The sequence below is a fragment of the Seriola lalandi genome, unplaced genomic scaffold (assembly GCF_002814215.2).
Source record: "Seriola lalandi dorsalis isolate HSWRI2012SDOR001 ecotype SW California unplaced genomic scaffold, Sedor1 jcf7180002054901, whole genome shotgun sequence".
NCBI classification, from domain to species: domain Eukaryota; kingdom Metazoa; phylum Chordata; class Actinopteri; order Carangiformes; family Carangidae; genus Seriola; species Seriola lalandi.
In genome coordinates this window covers 4,455,379-4,474,552 of record NW_019525453.1, presented here as the reverse complement: position 1 = coordinate 4,474,552, position 19,174 = coordinate 4,455,379, and the positions used below count along the sequence as shown (strand labels likewise).

Genomic DNA, 19,174 nt, shown 5'->3' with positions numbered 1-19,174 from the left:
CCTACAATTCCCGGCATCCTTTGGAGCAGCCGCGCTCTGTTATTTTCCTGTTCAGACGCGGCTAGTTCAAGTTGCCATAGCACAGTGAAACTGAGGGTTGTTCTTCTGTTAACTACCACTCGCAAAGCGAAAAACCAACGTCTCATTCGTAATTTATTTAGAACGATAGCGTGTATTTCCTCAGTTTCCACTGGACTTATGCAGTGTTTTGCAGTTCTACGATATTATTTCAGGGCAAAATTACTTGGCTAACGTTGGGTTAGCTAGCTTACGTTCATAGTGGTTGCCACTTGTTGCTAACCAGGAGGAACACCACTCGCAACAATGCTCAGGACTGTGATTGATTGGGAACGGGACCGAGTGAATTGTAGTGTTTTGCAGGTCAAATAGTTTTTTAGCATCCACCGGTTGTTAAGGTAACGATGACAAAGCTTTCATTTCCGTTTGCTATGACACAAATATTTATTGTTAAGAAAGTTCAAAACCACCCCACTTTATTCGTTAATCTGATTAACATTAACAGTTAGCGTTTTGTGCCGACGACGCTAGTGCTGGTCACTAATCGTCATATTTGCCTAGTCAGCGGTTTTTCGTCGCCACACCCGCAATCTGTCCAAAATTATGGACACAACCAGCGAATCGGATTCTTACGACAGGACGCCGGGAGACAGGGCTCGGGGGCGTGAAGCCCATCGCAGACCTGGCCGGGACAGGGGCAGAGCCAGTGGGAGTGGAGGTGATGATAGAGCAGTAGACATCTCCAAGAAGATCAGCACCCTGGCAAACACTTTACAGGTACTCCGCTGTGCCTCATGAGACAGACAGGCACCTGCATGTTCAGATTTCATCCATCAGCAAGTACTGAAAATTTATTTGTGTTTTGTAGCCTTACCTTACCACCAAGTCAAGTATTCTGGCTGTGCCAAAACTTCCCTATACACTCTAAGTCACTTTTTGTGTGTATATATTTATTTATATTGTATTGATCCCTAAATTAATTTCAGTAATTGTTAACTAATATCTTCCTTTCTCTGGTAGGACACCAGTAGAAACCTGACCAAAGTAGACCGGATGCTGGGCCAGTACAGGGAGCATACAGATGATCAAACTGAAGCCATGGCACTGGTGAGACACCTGTTCTATTATCTAAGTATTTATTCCCTAAAGATGCAGATGGTAGCACATATAGCCATATATTTTATTAGATGTCAGTTTTGATTCAGATGCATGTTATTGAAATACTAAAGTGATACTTATTGGAGGTATTTTAAATAAAATTTGCCAGGATTAAAGAAACTTTAGACAAAATGTCACTTTTTCTCCAACAATTGTCAGAGAACTCTAACAGCAGCACTGGAAAATGAATAGATGGGACAGTGTGAGGAGTTTGGCAGTTTCATAAATCCACATCTTCAGTGCATAACCACTTCAACACTTCAAGGACAATAACATACCAGTATTAATGCACAGTAATACTATTTAAGGGATATCACAGTCAGTTATCACATTGTTTGTTCAGCGCTAGGCCTGCACAATATGCAAAAAACATTATATTGCTATAATTATTGCAGATTTTTTAATATCTTTGACTCCCCCTCCTCTATGTCTCCCCTTCCAGTTGTCATCTTCAGTATGTGATTTTATTTAGGAGCTCTGTTATTTTCTGTTTCCTTGGTTAGTCAGCCCTGTGTGCTTTTTCTTCTGCACCAGCTCAGGGAAAACCTGGAGGAGTCGATCAGTCAGCTGCAGACACAGAGGTTGAGCAGATCCAATGGGGCTCGAAGTGCTTCAGCTTCGGCCTCTACCCTGCATACCAGTGACCTGGAGGCTGGCTCAGGGTCAGGTATGGAGAAACAGAAAGGCTTTGGCTGACAGATTTATTATGAGTGAGGCTAGTTTTGGTTGGAACATACTGGCAGATAACACAGAGGTAAAATACAGAAGTGAAAGCCATAGACCATCTTAATTATGTATGTTTGTGTTGCCAACTTAATTCTAATAATTAAAAACAGTAAAACAATCTGCCTCTGTGTGTCGCACCATTAGCAAGTTGTGCAGTTGTGAACATTTTTCAGAGGTTACAAAAGCTCTGACTCCTGCTTTATCATATTGTTTCCAGAAACAAACACTTTATAACATCTCTACATCTGTGATTTTAGAGGGCCAACGTTTCTACCCCACCTCTCCACTGAGGGAGTACACAGGCACTCAAGCAAGGAGAAGGAGGTCTCAGTCTGCGGGTGTTCGCTTCAAGGACTCCAACCCGAGAGGAGAGGATGTAAGAAATGCCGACAGAGCAGTGCTGCTTGTTACTTCATGTAGTTTCAGAAAGTTGCCACAAGAGGGTACACTGAGTTTGCAACATTGATATAAAATTTGTTATTCTAATCTTGAAAAAAAAAGGTCCTGATAAGACTTCATTAAAATCAGATATTATCCATGATCTATTCTTACTACAGTGGTTGCTATAAATGTGCATCTCTGTAAATGCAATCATGGCTGGCTCTACTTTGCTTTGCTTGTGTCTTAAGATTTGTATCGGTATGTGTTTGTGGCTGACTCCCATAGATTCATTCTGTACACCAATCCTTGAGGGATCTGCGTTGTGACCAGCAGAGACTGTCTGATGACCTGGATAGAGAAATCCTAAGGAGGAATAGGTATCTGAGACAAGGGACACAGAAATCTGAAACGGTGATAATTCGCAATAAAAGATGCTGAGATATTTCTGTCAGGCTTTACTAATGTGGTAAACACTTCCTACATCCACCCACAAATTTTCCACATTAACTGAGGTCTTGCCTCTTTCTGGATCAGTGCAAGATATTGAGCTTATACTTTTCATGTCTGCTGTACATGAAAAGTTTTTTCTTGAGCTTTGAAAATAAATGCATGGATTTCAGGTCTTTGAAATCTCCTTGATGAGAAAGTGATAAAAGTGTCATGGGAAACTTAAGGAGATGCAACTGCAAAGTCAAAAGGCGGCAGATCTTTCCCTCAACATGCATTCAAATTTGACATTTTGAAGTTATTAAAAAATCTCTCCTTCCAGGCCCGCTGACCAAACCAAATTGATCTACCACCATATTTCAACATCTGAAGCTGCATAATTAATTTTAGTGACATCGCATTATGCATTCACATTTTGATCAATGATGTCCTGGAACAGGATTTTTCAGAACTGTCGAGAACTCCGCTGTGTAGATATGTTCAGTCTGCTGGATTTGTCTGTTTTTTTTTGTTTTGTTTTTTTATAGGTCTGAAATTGACACCAGGCGGGCTATGGAGAGCCTCACAGGGCACATGACAAGTTCTCAGAGACAAGACTCAGTGAGTTGTGGCTGTGTATTTCACTAGCAATACTTCAAGTATGCTTTCTAGTGGATGCATCCTGAACTTAAGGACATCACATCACAGTTATTGATGGATGAAAGCTGCTGTACAGAGCGTTGAATATGCAAATATTTTTGTTTTCTGATCAGAAAACAGCTACAGACAAATGGCAAACTTACTTCATAAAACTCTAACTTTAGCAAATGTTTCAGTATAATTTCCAAGCACTGGCTCCTCACTGCACCATCACTACTGTGACAAATATGCTACTTCAAATGACAGCCAACATATTTAATATTTTTTATCTTGTCCTGTCTGTGGATGTGACAAGATAAAGGTATTTACTGTCTCATACAGGTGGATGTGATGCCTCCTGATTAGACAGCGAATTCTTGCATCACAAATGTAATACTTTCAGTCAGCTCTGAAAGATATTTTTGTCACCCACCCTTTTTAATTTCCTGTTGTCTCATTTATCATATCCTGCTGCCATTCCTGTACTGGTGATGTTTGTGTGACCTGAAGCATCCTCCATCTGACTGTGTGCAGGTGTCGGCTCGCGTGGAGCGGCGTCTGCAGGAGCTGGAGAGAGAGACGCACGCTGATGAGAGGAGCATGGAGAGAGAGAAAAGGCCTGAGCAGCGGGTGGCCATGTCTGACGAGCTGCAGGAGGTGACACTCCTCCCCACCACTCATCTGCTGCGATCCCACTGTCACATACCTTTCTGTTGACACTCATGTTCTCTCACATTCAAAAAGAAAGCCAAAAAAATCTGAAGGCAAATGAAAGCAAATAAATTCATAAATTGTTGACAGGGCAAGATAGAACATAGTTATATTTAACTTAACTCATTTATTTATTAAGGACAACACACATTAACAAACACACAGAAGCAAATAGGACGGTCAGAATTTTACAACAAATTAGGCTAATTGTCACAAAGGAGTGTGAAACTTTAGCCTTACAAGCAAGTACTAAGGAAACACGTTGATACACTCATACACTCCATAAAAAAAAAGAATAAAGCAGGCACACAAGTCAATCAACGGTAGACATCACAGATGATATGCAGACCTAAAATCCACTATAAAGACATTGATTGACAGAGCAGATTGAAAATAGTTCAAATATCATGTTGTGTCTCCAATTTTTCAACTTTCTAGAAAAAGTATCGTAGGTTGTCAAGTCTTTCAAATTAGTTGGAGCATTCAAGCCAAGTGATGCACAAAGTGTTTTTCAAAAGCGAGACCATTAAGCACTCGTTTTTTTGTCTAAGACCTTAAAAGCTGGATTGGAATTCTGTCCCTTGAGGATTGTTGCACAGGTATGAGACCGACTGGTCAAGTCCTGCTTTTTGAGGAAGAAAAATGTTAGTCATGCTCTCTAATACTAAGAAGCAGTCAATGAAATTTAATTTTTGGCCTTGATAGCAGTGGCTATTTGACAATCATGGTCCCTAGAGGACGAAACCTGTTTACTTCTTATGATCCTCTGATTTTTTTTTGTCTCGTGCCACCACAAGGTCAAAATTTAAATTTGTCCAATATTTTGGTTTTATGACCAAACTTCTGCACAACTAATAATATTCCGAGCCACTTCAGATTTACTTTGTTTTGTGCTAATTGGCAAATGTAAGCATGCTAACATGCTAAATTAAGATAATAAATATAGTAGACATTACCTGCCAAACATTAGCATTTAGCTCAAAGCTAAAGGAGAGATTTAACAGATGAAGTAAAGCGAAATAAAGTCAGTGGACTTGCAGAAGGAATAAATGCATTTTGGTTATTCTTGAGTAATAATAAAGACCACTGACATTTACACAATTTATTAAACCTCAGTTTTCCAGGAAAAAAAAAGCCAAAAGCTCTTCTGACTGCCAGCACTGGCCAAAAAGATTAAAAAGCAAGTGTGGTAGTGTCCAAAAAATGACTGCTTAAACATTTTTCAGGTGTTCTCTGTTGAGTAGTTATTCCTCACCTTTTGAAAAAGAAGTCAGAAAAGATGTCAACTAAAAAGTCTAATTATAATTGGTGGGATTTTAATCTTCCACACAATTAAATAGCAGTGATTTATTACTGTGTTGACAAGTGTTGTCCATAAAATTATATTCACAGTACATGTAAAAAAAGAAATTCTTAATTTTTTACTTGCTGGGTCGCTGTGTTTTACTGAAAGGTTTTCTCTCCATTGTACTGCCTTCTTCTGTTTGTTAAAGCAGCGCTCCCACTGTGTCACCTAGCCCTCTTGCTCTGCTTTATGAGACTATAAAGTACACCTAGGCAATTACTTTGATGCACTGCAAATGTTCGCTAAGCAAGCAATTACAACTTTTCTGTATTTCAAGCCAGTCGTGTGTTTTTTTGGGGGGGGTTTTTTAGGCATGCATTTGTCTAAAAGCATTAATAGCTGAGAGAGCTCTGCCATTAGGTGCACTTTAGTGATGTAGACTCATAGCTAGATGCACTCTGTATATGCCCACAGTCACAGTAAAGAACACATTATCTTGTATTATTGCTCTCTTACATTGCTACTTTCCATTTAGCCACACAAATCATTCATATTATACATCATCAACATAATGTTAGTTCATATTTGGAATAACTGAACCATTCATTTCTTGGTTACTGGTTTGGAGGACAGTGTTTTGTATAAGATAATCAGTGTCTTGGCATCTGCTTGTTTTAATCTCTCATGCTGCAGTTTATTATTAGCCCACAGAGGGTCACTGTGTAGCTGTATCCAGACTGATAACCTTCCGGGGCTAGACTTTTCAACATACTGTGTAATGATGGTAGCTACCAATTCATTTGCATCCCTCTCCTCTGTAGTGCCCTAATGGGACACCAGCAGGGCCCGGGGCGGTGGGAAATAATGCATTTGTCCAAAAATTAAGGGTAAATAAACAAGCTTGAGGAAATGAAGAGGAAAATAATCTCTTTTACTACTAAAGAGCAGGAGAGGAGGGAGAGCAGAGGGCACATTTATTCCCCACCGATGGGCCCGCTGTGATGTGAATCAAATAGATGATGAGTCACTTGGGTAGCTGTTATTGCTAGCAGCCGGTAATTCATCACCACAGCCTGCTCAGAATGAGTGGGATTGAGTGGGATCTAAGCTCTTGTACAAATCCACCATGATGCCAGTATCTTGTTCCAAAAAGATGGGATGGGGGTATACTGTGATGCAATAGTACCTCTCATGTTGCATTCATACAGTACTCGTATATGTGTGCTTTCATAATAATACTCTATCCTGTTTGTGATTGTGCTTGTTTTTTGTAGATTTTAGGTAGACACCAAGTTCAATCCCATGAGAGAGAGGAGGCCATGACAACCAGGTTGTTGAAAGCAGAGAAGGAGAAGTCCAAGGTGAAGGAATTTAGTCTTAAAGAAGTGTTTGTGTGTTAAAATAGAAATCCTCTGTGAGTTAGTTATTAAAGTTTGCCATATAAAAGTTCCTACCTCATTTTTCCAGCATCATTTTACTGAAATTAGCTGCTTAGGTAGTTAACATTCAAAGTTTTAACAAGGCACTTAGTATATCAACACTTTTTAGCTGAAAATTAAATTAAAGTTCATAATTAAATTATTTCATAATTGTGCCTTAACTCAAATTGTATACATTCTGAACTTGTAGATTGTATATGCTGCATACCTAATGATATAGTGTAGGAGATCATTCTGAAGCTTCCAAGAGAATCAAACCTCCTGCTGACTCCACAATAATTTAACACTTGATTATTTTGTATTGCCCTGACAGTCTTGTTGTTACACTATCCTCAGGTGGAGAAGGATCTGGAGAGAGCTAGAAGACTATTAGAACAGTCAGAGGATAGCAGAGAGTCACTTGTTCATCAGGTTCGTTTGTGGATGCTGTACATAAATCCAATATAAACCCTCTGTGTTGTTCATTTTTTCAGTCAGATGTCTTTCTCTTTGTGTCTGCTCACATGGCTGATGATCCCCAGGTGGAGGGCATGCGTGGTGAGCTGTTGAGGACGAGGAATGAGAACACTGAGCTTCAGAGGGCCCGGCTGGAGACTTCTCAGCCCACCGCTCGGCCACATGGCAGCCACACTGACAGGGAGGAGGGAAGAGGTAGACTGCGGGGGCTAGGTACTGAATTTAGGTCTGGACTCTTGAGATGAGGGAAAGGAGCATAAACAGGGCTGAGAGGATTGGGATGTACGTGAAAGGGACAGGTTAAAAATTGTTATGCCAGCCCTGTAACCGTAGCTGGCAATACATTGTGTTATTTTTATTAGTTTCTCCTTGAAGAAAAACTTCACACAGTACATATGCATTGCCAACAGCCGGATCAAAATACCCTTTAAAAGTGGGAGACAGGGTGAATGCATGGCAGGGGGAAGGGAGCGGCCTGAGAGCAGATACGCGGCCAGCAAGGGTTAATGTGGAGTGTTGGTCAGAGGACAGAAAATTGATTGGACTATGGTACAAAAAGAGAAGAGAAAAAGAATGTCAAAGTTATGACCAGAAAAGGGGAGAAAATTGAGAGAAGATTAGAGAAAAGTATAGAAAATCTTACCGTTCTGTGCCTTACTTTATTTTTTATAATGGTATTGATTTTAGGGCATCAGTAGGCCTTAAAAGGCTTGAAAGTGACAGATTATCCTAAGAGTGTCTCAACTTGTATAGTATTTCAATATGCAATAGAGATTTTCAGCTGATTTAGATTATAGATTGGATAAAAGATGGTTCATTACTTCATGATAACCTCATTGAATCATCATGAATACTTTGCTTATTGCATCTTTGTTTGTTGATATCATACATGGAGAGTCGTGCATCATTGACTTCTAGTATCACTTTATTTATACTCCGTTCATGTCTATCAACTATTGTTCTGCCCCAAGTGACCAAGTGAAGTGATTGACAGAGAAACATGCATAGCAGGTAAAAAGGTGAAAAAAGAAATTAGGGTAAGGTTAGAAAATTATTCTAAATTCAAATCTGCTTAAATATTTATCTTAATCATAAAATGTTGCCAAGGCTTGATATATTTATTCCTCTTGTTCCCTAATCCATCACTTTCCTAGTCACTGTGTTCTACTTTTGTTCTCTCCACCTGCAGTAATCAGCAGTTTGATTGTGTGTGTGTGTGTGTGTGTGTGTGTGTGTGTGTGTGTGTGTGTGTGTGTGTGTGTCGTTCAGACCTAGAAAAAGAAGTGGCAGAGCTGCGAGTCCAGCTGGCCAAGGCCTCCGTCCTGGGTGAGGTTGAAGAACTGAAGAGGGCTTTGGAGCGTAAGGAGAAGGAGAGGGTCCAACTCAGCTTACAGGTGGAGGTGTGTGTATGAGAGAAATTGTGTCACACTGGGTGTTTATATAAAACAACGTGAGCTTGTAAGAGCAGTGGTTCAGAGAAGGCATTGCGTGTCTTTCCTTAGTCATCCATTTGGCTGTCTTTGTAGTATGCTCTAAAGAATAAATGGGAAACACTGAGGAGCTCTCAGCTAGAGTCCAAATGAGCACAACACAAGCATGACTTTGACTTTGCCCATGTTGCCGTCTCCACCCTGAGCAGGGTTATTTCAGTTTGTAGGGTGCCTCTCATCCGTGGTCGCATCCTCCGCCAACTCCATGCCACTTGATCCTCTTAAGATCGTCAGATGAAGTGACAGTTGGAATAGGAGATCAGAAGTCAACCAGCAGTCATTTATCCTTCTCAAGCTGGTGCGATGTGTCACTTCCATCACTGTAACAAGACATAAAAAAAAAAAACTCTAGAAAAACACATCCCCATGCTAAGTGCGGCTAGTCAAGGCTATGCTGGGTATCAATAAAATGTTAGTAGGAATTGCTGCACTTTAAGCTTTGGCACATTCCTCTAATCTCTGATGTTTCTTTCATTGAAAATGCGTTTAAACTGCCACGCTTCCCCTATTGCTGAGTAGGCGTTAAAAGATAAAGTGGGTGTTTGCATGTATCACCTGGGGCGTCTCTTAGGGTTTTTATGTCTAGATCAAAATAGACGTCTGAAATGTTTCATTTTAATGGTAAATGAGCAAAAATGAAGTATGATGAGGAGAATGGCGTGGAAGATTCAATTTTTCAGTCGCTGAATTTATATACAGTCTAATAGGTCTATGACTAATCAGGCTATGACTAATTACCCCTAACTGATTCAGTATAAATACCTAAACGGCACCCGGATAAACTTACCTGCCCTCACTTTAGACTTCAATCAAACTTGAAACTTCAAAGTGATTGAGTTTTTTTTTGGATATGAAGTTAATCCAGTGCAGCTCTCCTCTCCGACTACTTTTCAGACCAACATATCAGATAATCCAATTGTAAGCAGCATGTAAACACAGTCTCAGTCTTCTTTGACCTTTCTGACTTTGTCTGCTGTCTTCTTTGCTCACCATAACTGCCCTTTACTGTTTATCTTTTCTTATGATCTATCACACCTTTTTTTTTTCCTCACTTCCCTTCTTAAACATCACCTGTCTTCTTTTACTTTTTTCTGGCGTATATTGAATTCTCACCCCTGTATGACCCCCCCCCCCCATTAGCAGTAGTACTCACACAAGTACATTCACATCCTTGACCTTTTCCCTTTTTGTATATACCAGGAATTGTCATCAGACCTGGCCCAGCGGGAGCAACAGCAACAGCGAATGCTGGAACAGTTGAGGGAGATACAGGTATTTTGATTGGTTACTGCAATTCATCAGTGCATTGGTAATTTAAATCAAGGTCTCTAAACAAGGGGTGCTTTTTCTAGTGGTAATTTAAATTATAAACATGCTGTGTTTAGTGGCTTGTCTGGGCCATAACTCAACACAAAAATGACGCTGTAAAGAACTACAAAACTAAAAGTTGCAATAATGAGATCCTTCAGAGTTAGGCCTGTGAGACATTTTAGGATCCACCACATGCTTAAAAAACACTTTCAGATTCAGATTATAAAGAATGAGTGTACACTTTATTCATAAATTCTGTCATCCTTTCAGAGCCGAGGGCAGGCAGAGAGGAGGGAGACGGAGGCATTACTCCAGGAGAGCACAAGGAACAGAGATGAATTGAAGAACAGGGCCCAGGAGGCTGTGCGCCAGTGGAGGGCAAAGTGCAAGAGACTGCAGAAGGAGCTGGAGGAGACCAGGGCCCAGACTCAATTTCATACTGACAAGGCTTTGCAGGTCGGTTGAGGCTGATGCATTCATTACACAAGTTTTGACACCACCACCTACCTACAGTAGCAGCTGTGACTAAGTAACTGCTGATCTTTATAATGTTGGCTATCTTTCACATAGAAAAAAAAATCTATCTCAACAACTCAGTGGGAATCTAATGGCCTGATCTGCCTTATTCTGTTTTATTTCAAAATATTGCTAATGGAAGGAATGAAGGGTAAACCTAGGAAATGAGCAAAATTATCTCACCCTCTTTGCTTTAAAAAGGCACTCAACCGATTTTACACGTGAATTTCAGTTAACTTGTTATGAAGAGAACTATTAAGCTTGTGAAAACAGTTGTATAAAGTGGCTGTAGACAGATCTTTCAGAGTTGAAAAACAACTCTGATGAAGTCAACAGGCTTATCTCAGCTTGAGCCTGAGATTTTTTTTAACAGGAAGTCTGCATTACAGACCAGAGGTGTAGGAGGCAGGAGGGATGTAATGAATTATGCTAATGAGTTGAATTGTGGGAAATGTAGTATCCAGTGTTTTTGGAGCTTGACCCTTACAAGAGACTAAAAGTTAGGAGGTCTCTGTCTCTTCTGCTTTGGTAGTTATTGATTTATGAAAATGCTGTACCAGACCAGAGATTGCCTTATTAAAGCAACATTTTGGATCTAAGTATAAATCTATATTTATGGTAGGTGCAGACTATTAAAACTAAAACCACTTTTGCACCAGTGATATTGACAAAGAACCTGCCATTCTCCTGTTTAGAAAATATTAATATGCATTGTGTATGATGTACTTGATGGTCGAAGCCTCTGAAGCCTGCAGGAAAAATGTACAAACACATTGTGTATTGCACATACAGTAACAATATAAAATAAACGAGCTTATGCATTTGATAACAGGCATGCAGAACTGTGCTTGTTATTGTATATTACCTAGAGTTAAACTATCACTATATCTGTGCCTGCGTAAGCAAACTCCGTTTTTGCACACTTGCAACAGAATCCGGCAAAAGTTATTGACTACGTATCGGTTGGCTCTGTCTGAAACGCTGCTGCTGCTGCTTGCTGAACCAGCAGCGAGGCATCTGGCTGCACTATTCGCTACAACTGAGCCTCTGAATCATCTTTGTTGCATTTTCAAAGCAGCAGACTCTGGCTCATGCTTAACTGCTTTGACTTTGACAGCATGTTCTAAAAAGTGAAGTAATCAATAATGTCTGCACTATAATGCATTTCTTGAGTTCAATAGTAGAATGATTTCTGGTGCCACCCCAGGCAGTGAGGATAAAACAAAACTTCTCTCAGCCAAACTCTCCCTGTAGCTGTGCAGCCCACTGATGTCAGAATACATTAGTGGGTGGTGGAAAGTTGCTACAACTGACTAAGTGATGCACAGAATATTGGTACGTATTGTGGAAATTATAGATACGACACCACAAAAATGTGTACTGTGTTACTCTGGTGTCATATGCCAAATGTGTTAAGCAGCTCCTTTGTTTCATTTACATTATGGAGATGTCCTCCATACTACACAAGTTCAGGCATCTATTCATTCATTCTATTATTTCAGAGAAATAAATTAACACCCTCACATCACCAGGGAAATACAGAAATTGAAATATTTTTCAGGTCCAAGGCCTCCAGTACCTTTCATAGTTGAAATGGGCTGGAAAATCAGCAAAATCGACACCTTTAAATATAATGATTGGGAAGGGGTGATACAAATACATATCCTTTGCAGTCCATATTTTATGTCCCATGATGAGGAAAAAGAAACTTTAAACCCAGCTTTAAAGAAAAATAATGAGAGCAAAATAAATACCCTTAACACACCAGAGTAAGTAACACACATGTGAGAAATGTTAGAGGTTTTTATTAATGTTGCTATTTAACCTGAACGAAGCCAATAGGTAAAATACCTGTGCACTGCTCGTTTTAATTAATACTTTGTTTTGTCATTTATAGCATAGAGAGCTTAGTATCAAAGTCATATTAAAACTTTGAATAATGTATTTTGAATTAACTTGATAGTAATATAACCAAACATGAAGTCAAGTAGTCTGAGTACCTTCGCATGGTATGTAACAGCGGTTGTGCTTAGTTGAATAATTAACGGCTGACTATTACTGTTAGCTTGAAAGTCACCTCCCAGTGATTTCCATCCCATTAGAGTCACCTCCAAACTCACAGTCAGCAGCCATGCGCCTCACAGAGAGACAGACAGACAGACAAACTCCCACCTGGCATACTCGACGTGACGCGAATTAATTACAAAATCATTTCTGCCCCCTTAATGAATTAGGGGAGAGAATCAAGTACTCAATTAAATGATTAGGTTCTGAGCTACAGCAAAGACTTTGCAAATTCCAGTCAAAGCCAGAGTATTAGAAGCAATCTGCTTTGAACAGACCTGACCATTGTCCCTTATCGGGGAGCTGAGTGCAAGCGGTTTCCTATCAGTGCAAGAGCTGGTACTGCATATGTTTCTCTCCATCTGTCTCTCTGTCACTCTTTCTCTTGCTCTCATCATTATTGTTAGAGCTCCTCTTTGTACACCATCTTCCTCCTCCTCTTCATTTGTCATTCTTCATTTCCCTGCTCCTCTCCCTCTCCGAATCCCTTCTCCCCCACTCTCGTGCTCTCTGTTTCTCCCTCCAGGCAGCCAGGGAAAAGGAGAGCTCTCAGGCCCAGCTGAAGGCGCTGAGCCAGCAGACTGAGGCGGCCCACAGGGAGCTCACTGAAATCCTAGGTCGTTTGGCCCAGCGTGAGGAAGAACTCCACCGCAAGGACGTGGAGCTGTCCGAGACCCGACAGCGCCAGTTGTCACTGGAGCAGGAAATCCGGGAGGTGTGGGGTTGAACATCCAGAAATAGAATTCCTCTTTCAGATATTTTTTCCACCTATAGGACCATAGACTGTGGGTCAGGTTTTCACTGCACAATGTGCTACTAGAGATTTTTTATTGTTCCTTAATTTTGAATCTGTTGACCTACCTGCAAGCTAATGTCATTCATTCAAATCCAGTTAACTTCAGCTTTTCTAAAATGGATTAAAAATTGATTAGAGGTTGAATCAAATAGTATCACACTGTCACCATGAAGTATACTATTTGGATATTATGTAATAATGACACTTATTTAAAAGTATTCAGCAAGCCCTGAAGTTGTACTGTTTTGCCATATATCAAAACTCCTTTCCAAAATGCTTGTTTGTTGGTTGCAAGCACATTAGCATTCTTATATAAATCCCGGTCTAACCACAGGCATGGCTGAAATTCATAGATGAATTTGTCTTGTTCAGATTGAGGTGTTGTTAAAGTGAAAAATGAATGTGTAACACAAACTTAGCTAAAGAGTCATTAAAGAGCTTTCATAAGATCCTAATAGCATTCCTAACCCCAGGTAAGAGAGGCCTCAGCTGCCCTGGAGCAAGAGACTCAGCGTCAGGCCGCCATCCAAGCAAGACTAAGGGAAGAGAACCAGAGGCTGGAGGAACGAGCTGACAGCCATGCACGTCGTTGTCAAAGAGACCAGGACACACAGGCCGAGCTCCAGGCTGCCCTAAAGCAGATGACCTCAGTCCGTACCCAGCTAGCTCAGCGGTTAGCTGAGGAGGAGAGCTCCAAGAAGGAGCTCCAGAAGGGCACCTCACAACTGCAGGCTAAGCTGACAGTGGTGCAGGAAGAGCAGGCTGCACTTGGGCAACAGCTGAAGCTTGAGAGAGAGGTGCATCAGAAGGAACTGAACAACATGAAGGCAACAATGGAAAACAGCAAGATAAAGAAGGATCGAGAAGTGCAGGACACGCTGCAGCTCTGCCGTCAGGAGCGAGATGAAATGCAGGCACGACTGAAAGAGGTTAAGGTAGGTCCTTTATAAACATGTATTCATACATAAGTCTTTTTTTCCCTAAGGGAAATGTACAGTTAAAGGAACAGTTTAATTTGCTTTTTTGACTCGAGTTAGATGATACCATTCTCATGTCTGTCCCAAGCTAACAAAACCTGGTACCAGTAATTTCCTAGAGTCTCCACTGGTTGCCTGACAGCTGTTCCTAGCCAAGAAATATTGTGGCACATCAACACTAGTATTGATATTTACATCTAACTTGTGGCAAGAAAGTGAATGAGTCTATTTCCAAAAATGTTTTAAACTCACCTAAAGGCACCTATAAAAAGCTGTGCAGAGATCTGGATAATGTATCAGACGCGTGTGCCTTACACTTTTAATTTGTCTTTTGAGATGTCAAGGTCATAAGCCAACCAAAGAAATTTCTTTTCTTCACACCTAGGCATGGATCACAGAGTGCCACACTCTAATTGACATTTAGAGTATCATTGGCACGCACTTCAAATTCAGCACAGGGTAACATGCCTCAACCACAAAACATCTGGCATATTTCCGACTCAGCGAGACACAGACAAAATTCTCATTTAGAGTAATTTTCCTTATTGGCCAGGGCTCTGTCCTCTGAGTGCGGGTGAATCGAGGATAGCTGAGCTCTTAATGGTGTGTGATGCCCCGTGGATCCTCACGGCCATTCCACAGCTCCAAGCGTGAATATTTAAAAACCCTGATATCAGACCTCAGAAGTCTCATCAAGGCAGTGTTAGAGATAGGGGACTCCTTCTGATTTACTCCCGCGTCACCCTACCCCCATGATGAGTCCTCATGGGTACATTGTTTCTTAAGGGGCATGGTCTTCTCTGATATGGCTGAGTTTAGCCCATTAGCTCCACTGAATGGTATTAATATCTGACATAGCTCATTGTAATGGTGTCATTTCCGAGTGCAGAAAGGACAAGGGCGTTTGCTAGAGTGTTTTTAAGTACTAGCCTAGGGGTGCTGCAGATGTCCCTAAGAAGCCCACCCAATATTCATAGAGCATAGCCAGAAGCCTATATTACAATTTTGATACAGTCAACTGTCAGAAAAAGCTTAAAATATTCTTATTTTCTTGTCCTTGTCCTCTCAGTCTTGATTTCTCCTCCACTCTATCTTTCCTCCCACCATCTCTCTCTTTCTTAATCTCTCTCTTACTGCCTCCCTCCAGTTCTAATTTTGCATTTTCCATCTGTTTTTCTCTCCTCACTCCAAGCAGCTCTGTTTTTCCATTTTTTTTTCTTTGTTTGTGTCACTCCTGACACTCCTAGTACTCAGTCATTGTTGTTCATTCCACATTACTGTATCTCGAGCTGTGTGATAATGTGATCACTGTAGATAGAAAGCTTGAATGTCTGAGCTGGATTTTCCTTTGCAAGTCTGAGACATGCATCAAGGATGTAGACAATGATTTCAGAGACTTGGCAATGGTTATCTATCCATCCTCTTGACCCACTACATGATGTTCTCTGTCTGTGCTGAACAGAATGTCATGTCAGACCATACTGTGAATTCATTCTGTACCTAACAGATGTGACATAACATCTTTTAGAAATTGTTAGGGCCCACTGGCAAATTTGGCATGCTGTATGTATGATGCAGAAAGCAGAACTTACTTGCACCTTTGAAAACTAAGTTGCAGTTTTCTCTCATATCCCCACTATATTTTAGTGCAGGATCACAGAAATACAAACTGCAGCCAGCTTTAAGTAGATATTTTTAGTGCAGACCTTATTATCTTAAGTTACTGCCTTTGTATCATGGCCTTTAACATATCCACTCTCTACTAGGCAGATGCAGTGTCAGACAAAGAGCTGTGTGGGGTGCTGCGCATCAAGTTGGACAGGATGAAGGATGAGTGTGATAAGCTGGCAGCGCAGCTGAGCACAAAAGACGAGGCACATGCACTTCTCCACAGAAAGTACCATCTACTCAAACAGGAACTGGATGACAAAGTAAGCCCTCCCTCCTTTGCTGTTTTTCAGACATAGTGACTAATATCAAATGACATAAAAAAAATTCCAATAAATGCAGAGTATCCATTGTCATTGCCAATGTCATTACCAGGACATTGCTTCCTTCCCATCCTTGCATTAAGATCTAGGATATCTGATTAAGGTCACATGATCATATAAACCTAAGACTGGTTCAAAAGGTTAAGTGGTGCCAAATCAGCACTATTTTTAAAGGGCCTTTATCAATATGTTATTCACCTCTTTGACAGGCCCCTGATAAGTTGTATGGGGCTCTTTGGGGGATCCATGTATTGATTTGAAATCGGGTGAATGGAGAAAAAAGGGGCATCCATTAATGTAACATGGGCAGTTTATTATTCCAGGGACAGGATAAAGATTCACGGTCCCTGGGCAGTGCTGATCAGTTGGTTCCTGTCCCTCGGACCTATCGATTGACTGTGGCCTGGTAGGGATCCTGAAGTATTGACAGTGCTGACCAGAGAAGGAAACTTAACTAGATCTGTTTGTGTGAGAAGAAAGTGAATTGGCTCTCAGATGCTCAAACTTGTGTATTTGTCTTTGTGTGTGTATTATTGTGTAAACTTGAATAACTACCCACAGTTGATGTTGTAATAAGCAAACCTGGGTGTGTTTATTTAGTCACCCACAGAAAACTTGCTGTAAATTAATGTTTTTATACTGTCTTGTAAAATCCAAATGACATAACTAAAAACACTAGAAAGTAGTTGCTAATTTGCATCCACTATACCTCGCTCAGCTGTCTGCCGTCCTCCACAGGTCAGGGCAGGTGATCGGATACATGCTTTGGAGTCAAAGCTGGAGGAGAAGGTGCTGCGGATGGAAACAGAGCAAGAGGCAATCTTTACCTCCATGGGTGAGGAGCTAGACGCAGCCTGCCGCAGCCTTGCTAGGAATGGTGAAGATAAATTACAGGTATTTAATTTCATTACATTATAGTTGTTGTATTTTGTCCTATTTTATTTTGTTTGTTGTTTGTGTATTTTAGAGCTGCATTTAATGTTTTTTTTTGGCCACTCTGGGGCATAAAACCTGCAAAACAAGGTCACAGAAACACAACACTGTTAATCAACATGTAAGCAAACAATTGCCTATTTACACAATCAGTAGACACAGAGCAACATGAGCAGGAGTTGTCAGATACTGGTCCAGTATTGACTTGCTGTTTAACTCAAACGGCCCACCAACTCCTGAAAAAACTAGCTGCGTCTTTAGTTTACTAAATGGTCAACTTTCCAAAGTAGAGCCTTGACTATTTCAGCAATTTCTTGGTCTGTTCTGGGCTTACCCAACCAGTCGTGGCTAAAGAGCATTAATAGTTTCTATCTATACAACCTTCGTCTGAGCACACATATGCATGCACTCTCATCAGAGAATGTTTATCTTATACTGTGTGCTGAGATGAAGGCTGCATGAGCTGGAGGCTTGTATTGATGATTAAAAATATTTTCATCTTAGAGGGTGAATTTGTTTGTTCTTCTACTAGAGTAAAGATTAAATTGTTGAAGAAGGAAAAAATCAGATGGACATGATTGTTTCTTACCGTATGTTCATAAAACTGTCTCTTGTCTGTTTCTGTTCGTACAAACATACAGAATTACCGTTAATTTGTATTACAATTAACAAAGTGCTTTGGCCCCTAGTATGACAAAATGCTATGCTATCTAGAGTTGTTAAGCTTCCTGTAAATGTAAATCTTTTTATACTAAGTTCACACTACATGATTTGAGCCCTGATTTTCCACCCGCCAACCGTTTTTGGAGATCACTGAGAAAAGCCCCAAATCAAAAGCAAATTGGCGTTCGCTCTGCGCTGGCAAATTGGTGTTTGATCAACATTCAATATTGTCATCATTATTATTATTATTGAAATTGACAGATTATGAAAAGAGATCTAAACTTCAATAAGGCTACCCGATTAAATAAATTTCATAATAAAATTCCTGTAATGCACAATAAAGTTTCTATGGTACCTACTGACAGACAGTTTTATGCATGTTGCCTATTGGAAATACCAACATGTTCATACACTAATAAACACATTGTACACACACCCACTTCCCCTAACATGTTTGAAGCTGGTTTTCCTCTGGTGCTCCAGGCTAATGAACCCTGGCAGCTCTTATCTGCTCTTATAGATTTCCCAATCGGCTCCAGCAGTGCAACAGCCAGACATGCGAGCCAACGCCTCTCCTCATCCGTAATCTGTCATGTTGAAAAGAAGTCAAACTCGCTAGTGATTGGCTTAATGAGGGGAATCATTAACAGTTAAGGGGTGTATTAGGTTTCAGTTACCTTGTGATACTCTCCTTCCTTATTTCTCTTTAGAGGAATTAATTAAAGAGGTTGTAGGACAGTATAGTGCTAGTTGAAAGTTAAAGAAAAAAGAGAAACAGTACACTGTCATACATGAGATTACCACTGGGAATTTACTGTTGGTAAATCAGTTGCCAAGGGAAATTTGAATAAGTAAAACTGCTGTCTTAATTAAAGTAACTAAATGCAAAAACTAATCAACAAGATAACCCGTTGACCTCACCTCTTGAACCCACTTGACTCTCATTTGTGACCTACTTCCTGTACACATCTTTTTTCTCTTCTGAGCACAGCTGGCTCAAGTGAATGCACAAAATGGAACGGCAGTTCTGTGTTTGAATTAAGTCTGGGACATTTGTCATTTTATCCTGTTTCTCCTCTGACTTTCCTGTCTCCCTTCACTTTAAACCATTTGATGAGGAGAAATGCCCCAGTGAAAATATCTATAAAAACATCCTCCTGTGTCCTTTACACTTGCGGTTAGTTGTAAAATCTC

At 40.5% G+C, this 19,174-nt stretch overlaps 1 protein-coding gene across 2 annotated transcripts in view; it reads left to right on the top strand.

The window, feature by feature from the left end:
• Positions 1 to 48: 48 nt before the first annotated feature.
• The window catches only part of cep128 (centrosomal protein 128), a 35,741-nt gene continuing 16,615 nt past the window's right edge, over positions 49 to 19,174 (top strand). Inside the window, exons 1-17 of one of the 2 annotated variants that reach the window (XM_087169613.1) lie at positions 49 to 795; positions 1,039 to 1,125; positions 1,711 to 1,843; positions 2,160 to 2,278; positions 2,569 to 2,660; positions 3,258 to 3,330; positions 3,883 to 4,005; positions 6,619 to 6,705; positions 7,120 to 7,194; positions 7,305 to 7,434; positions 8,509 to 8,639; positions 9,930 to 10,001; positions 10,311 to 10,496; positions 13,147 to 13,335; positions 13,890 to 14,351; positions 16,160 to 16,324; positions 17,123 to 17,278. In XM_087169613.1, coding sequence (XP_087025739.1) covers positions 622 to 795; positions 1,039 to 1,125; positions 1,711 to 1,843; positions 2,160 to 2,278; positions 2,569 to 2,660; positions 3,258 to 3,330; positions 3,883 to 4,005; positions 6,619 to 6,705; positions 7,120 to 7,194; positions 7,305 to 7,434; positions 8,509 to 8,639; positions 9,930 to 10,001; positions 10,311 to 10,496; positions 13,147 to 13,335; positions 13,890 to 14,351; positions 16,160 to 16,324; positions 17,123 to 17,278 — 2,454 coding nt within the window. In that variant the 5' untranslated portion in view covers positions 49 to 621. Of the gene's footprint in view, positions 796 to 1,038; positions 1,126 to 1,710; positions 1,844 to 2,159; positions 2,279 to 2,568; positions 2,661 to 3,257; positions 3,331 to 3,882; positions 4,006 to 6,618; positions 6,706 to 7,119; positions 7,195 to 7,304; positions 7,453 to 8,508; positions 8,640 to 9,929; positions 10,002 to 10,310; positions 10,497 to 13,146; positions 13,336 to 13,889; positions 14,352 to 16,159; positions 16,325 to 17,122; positions 17,279 to 19,174 lie in introns of both variants that reach the window. The other variant, XM_023430125.2, reaches the window with a different exon arrangement.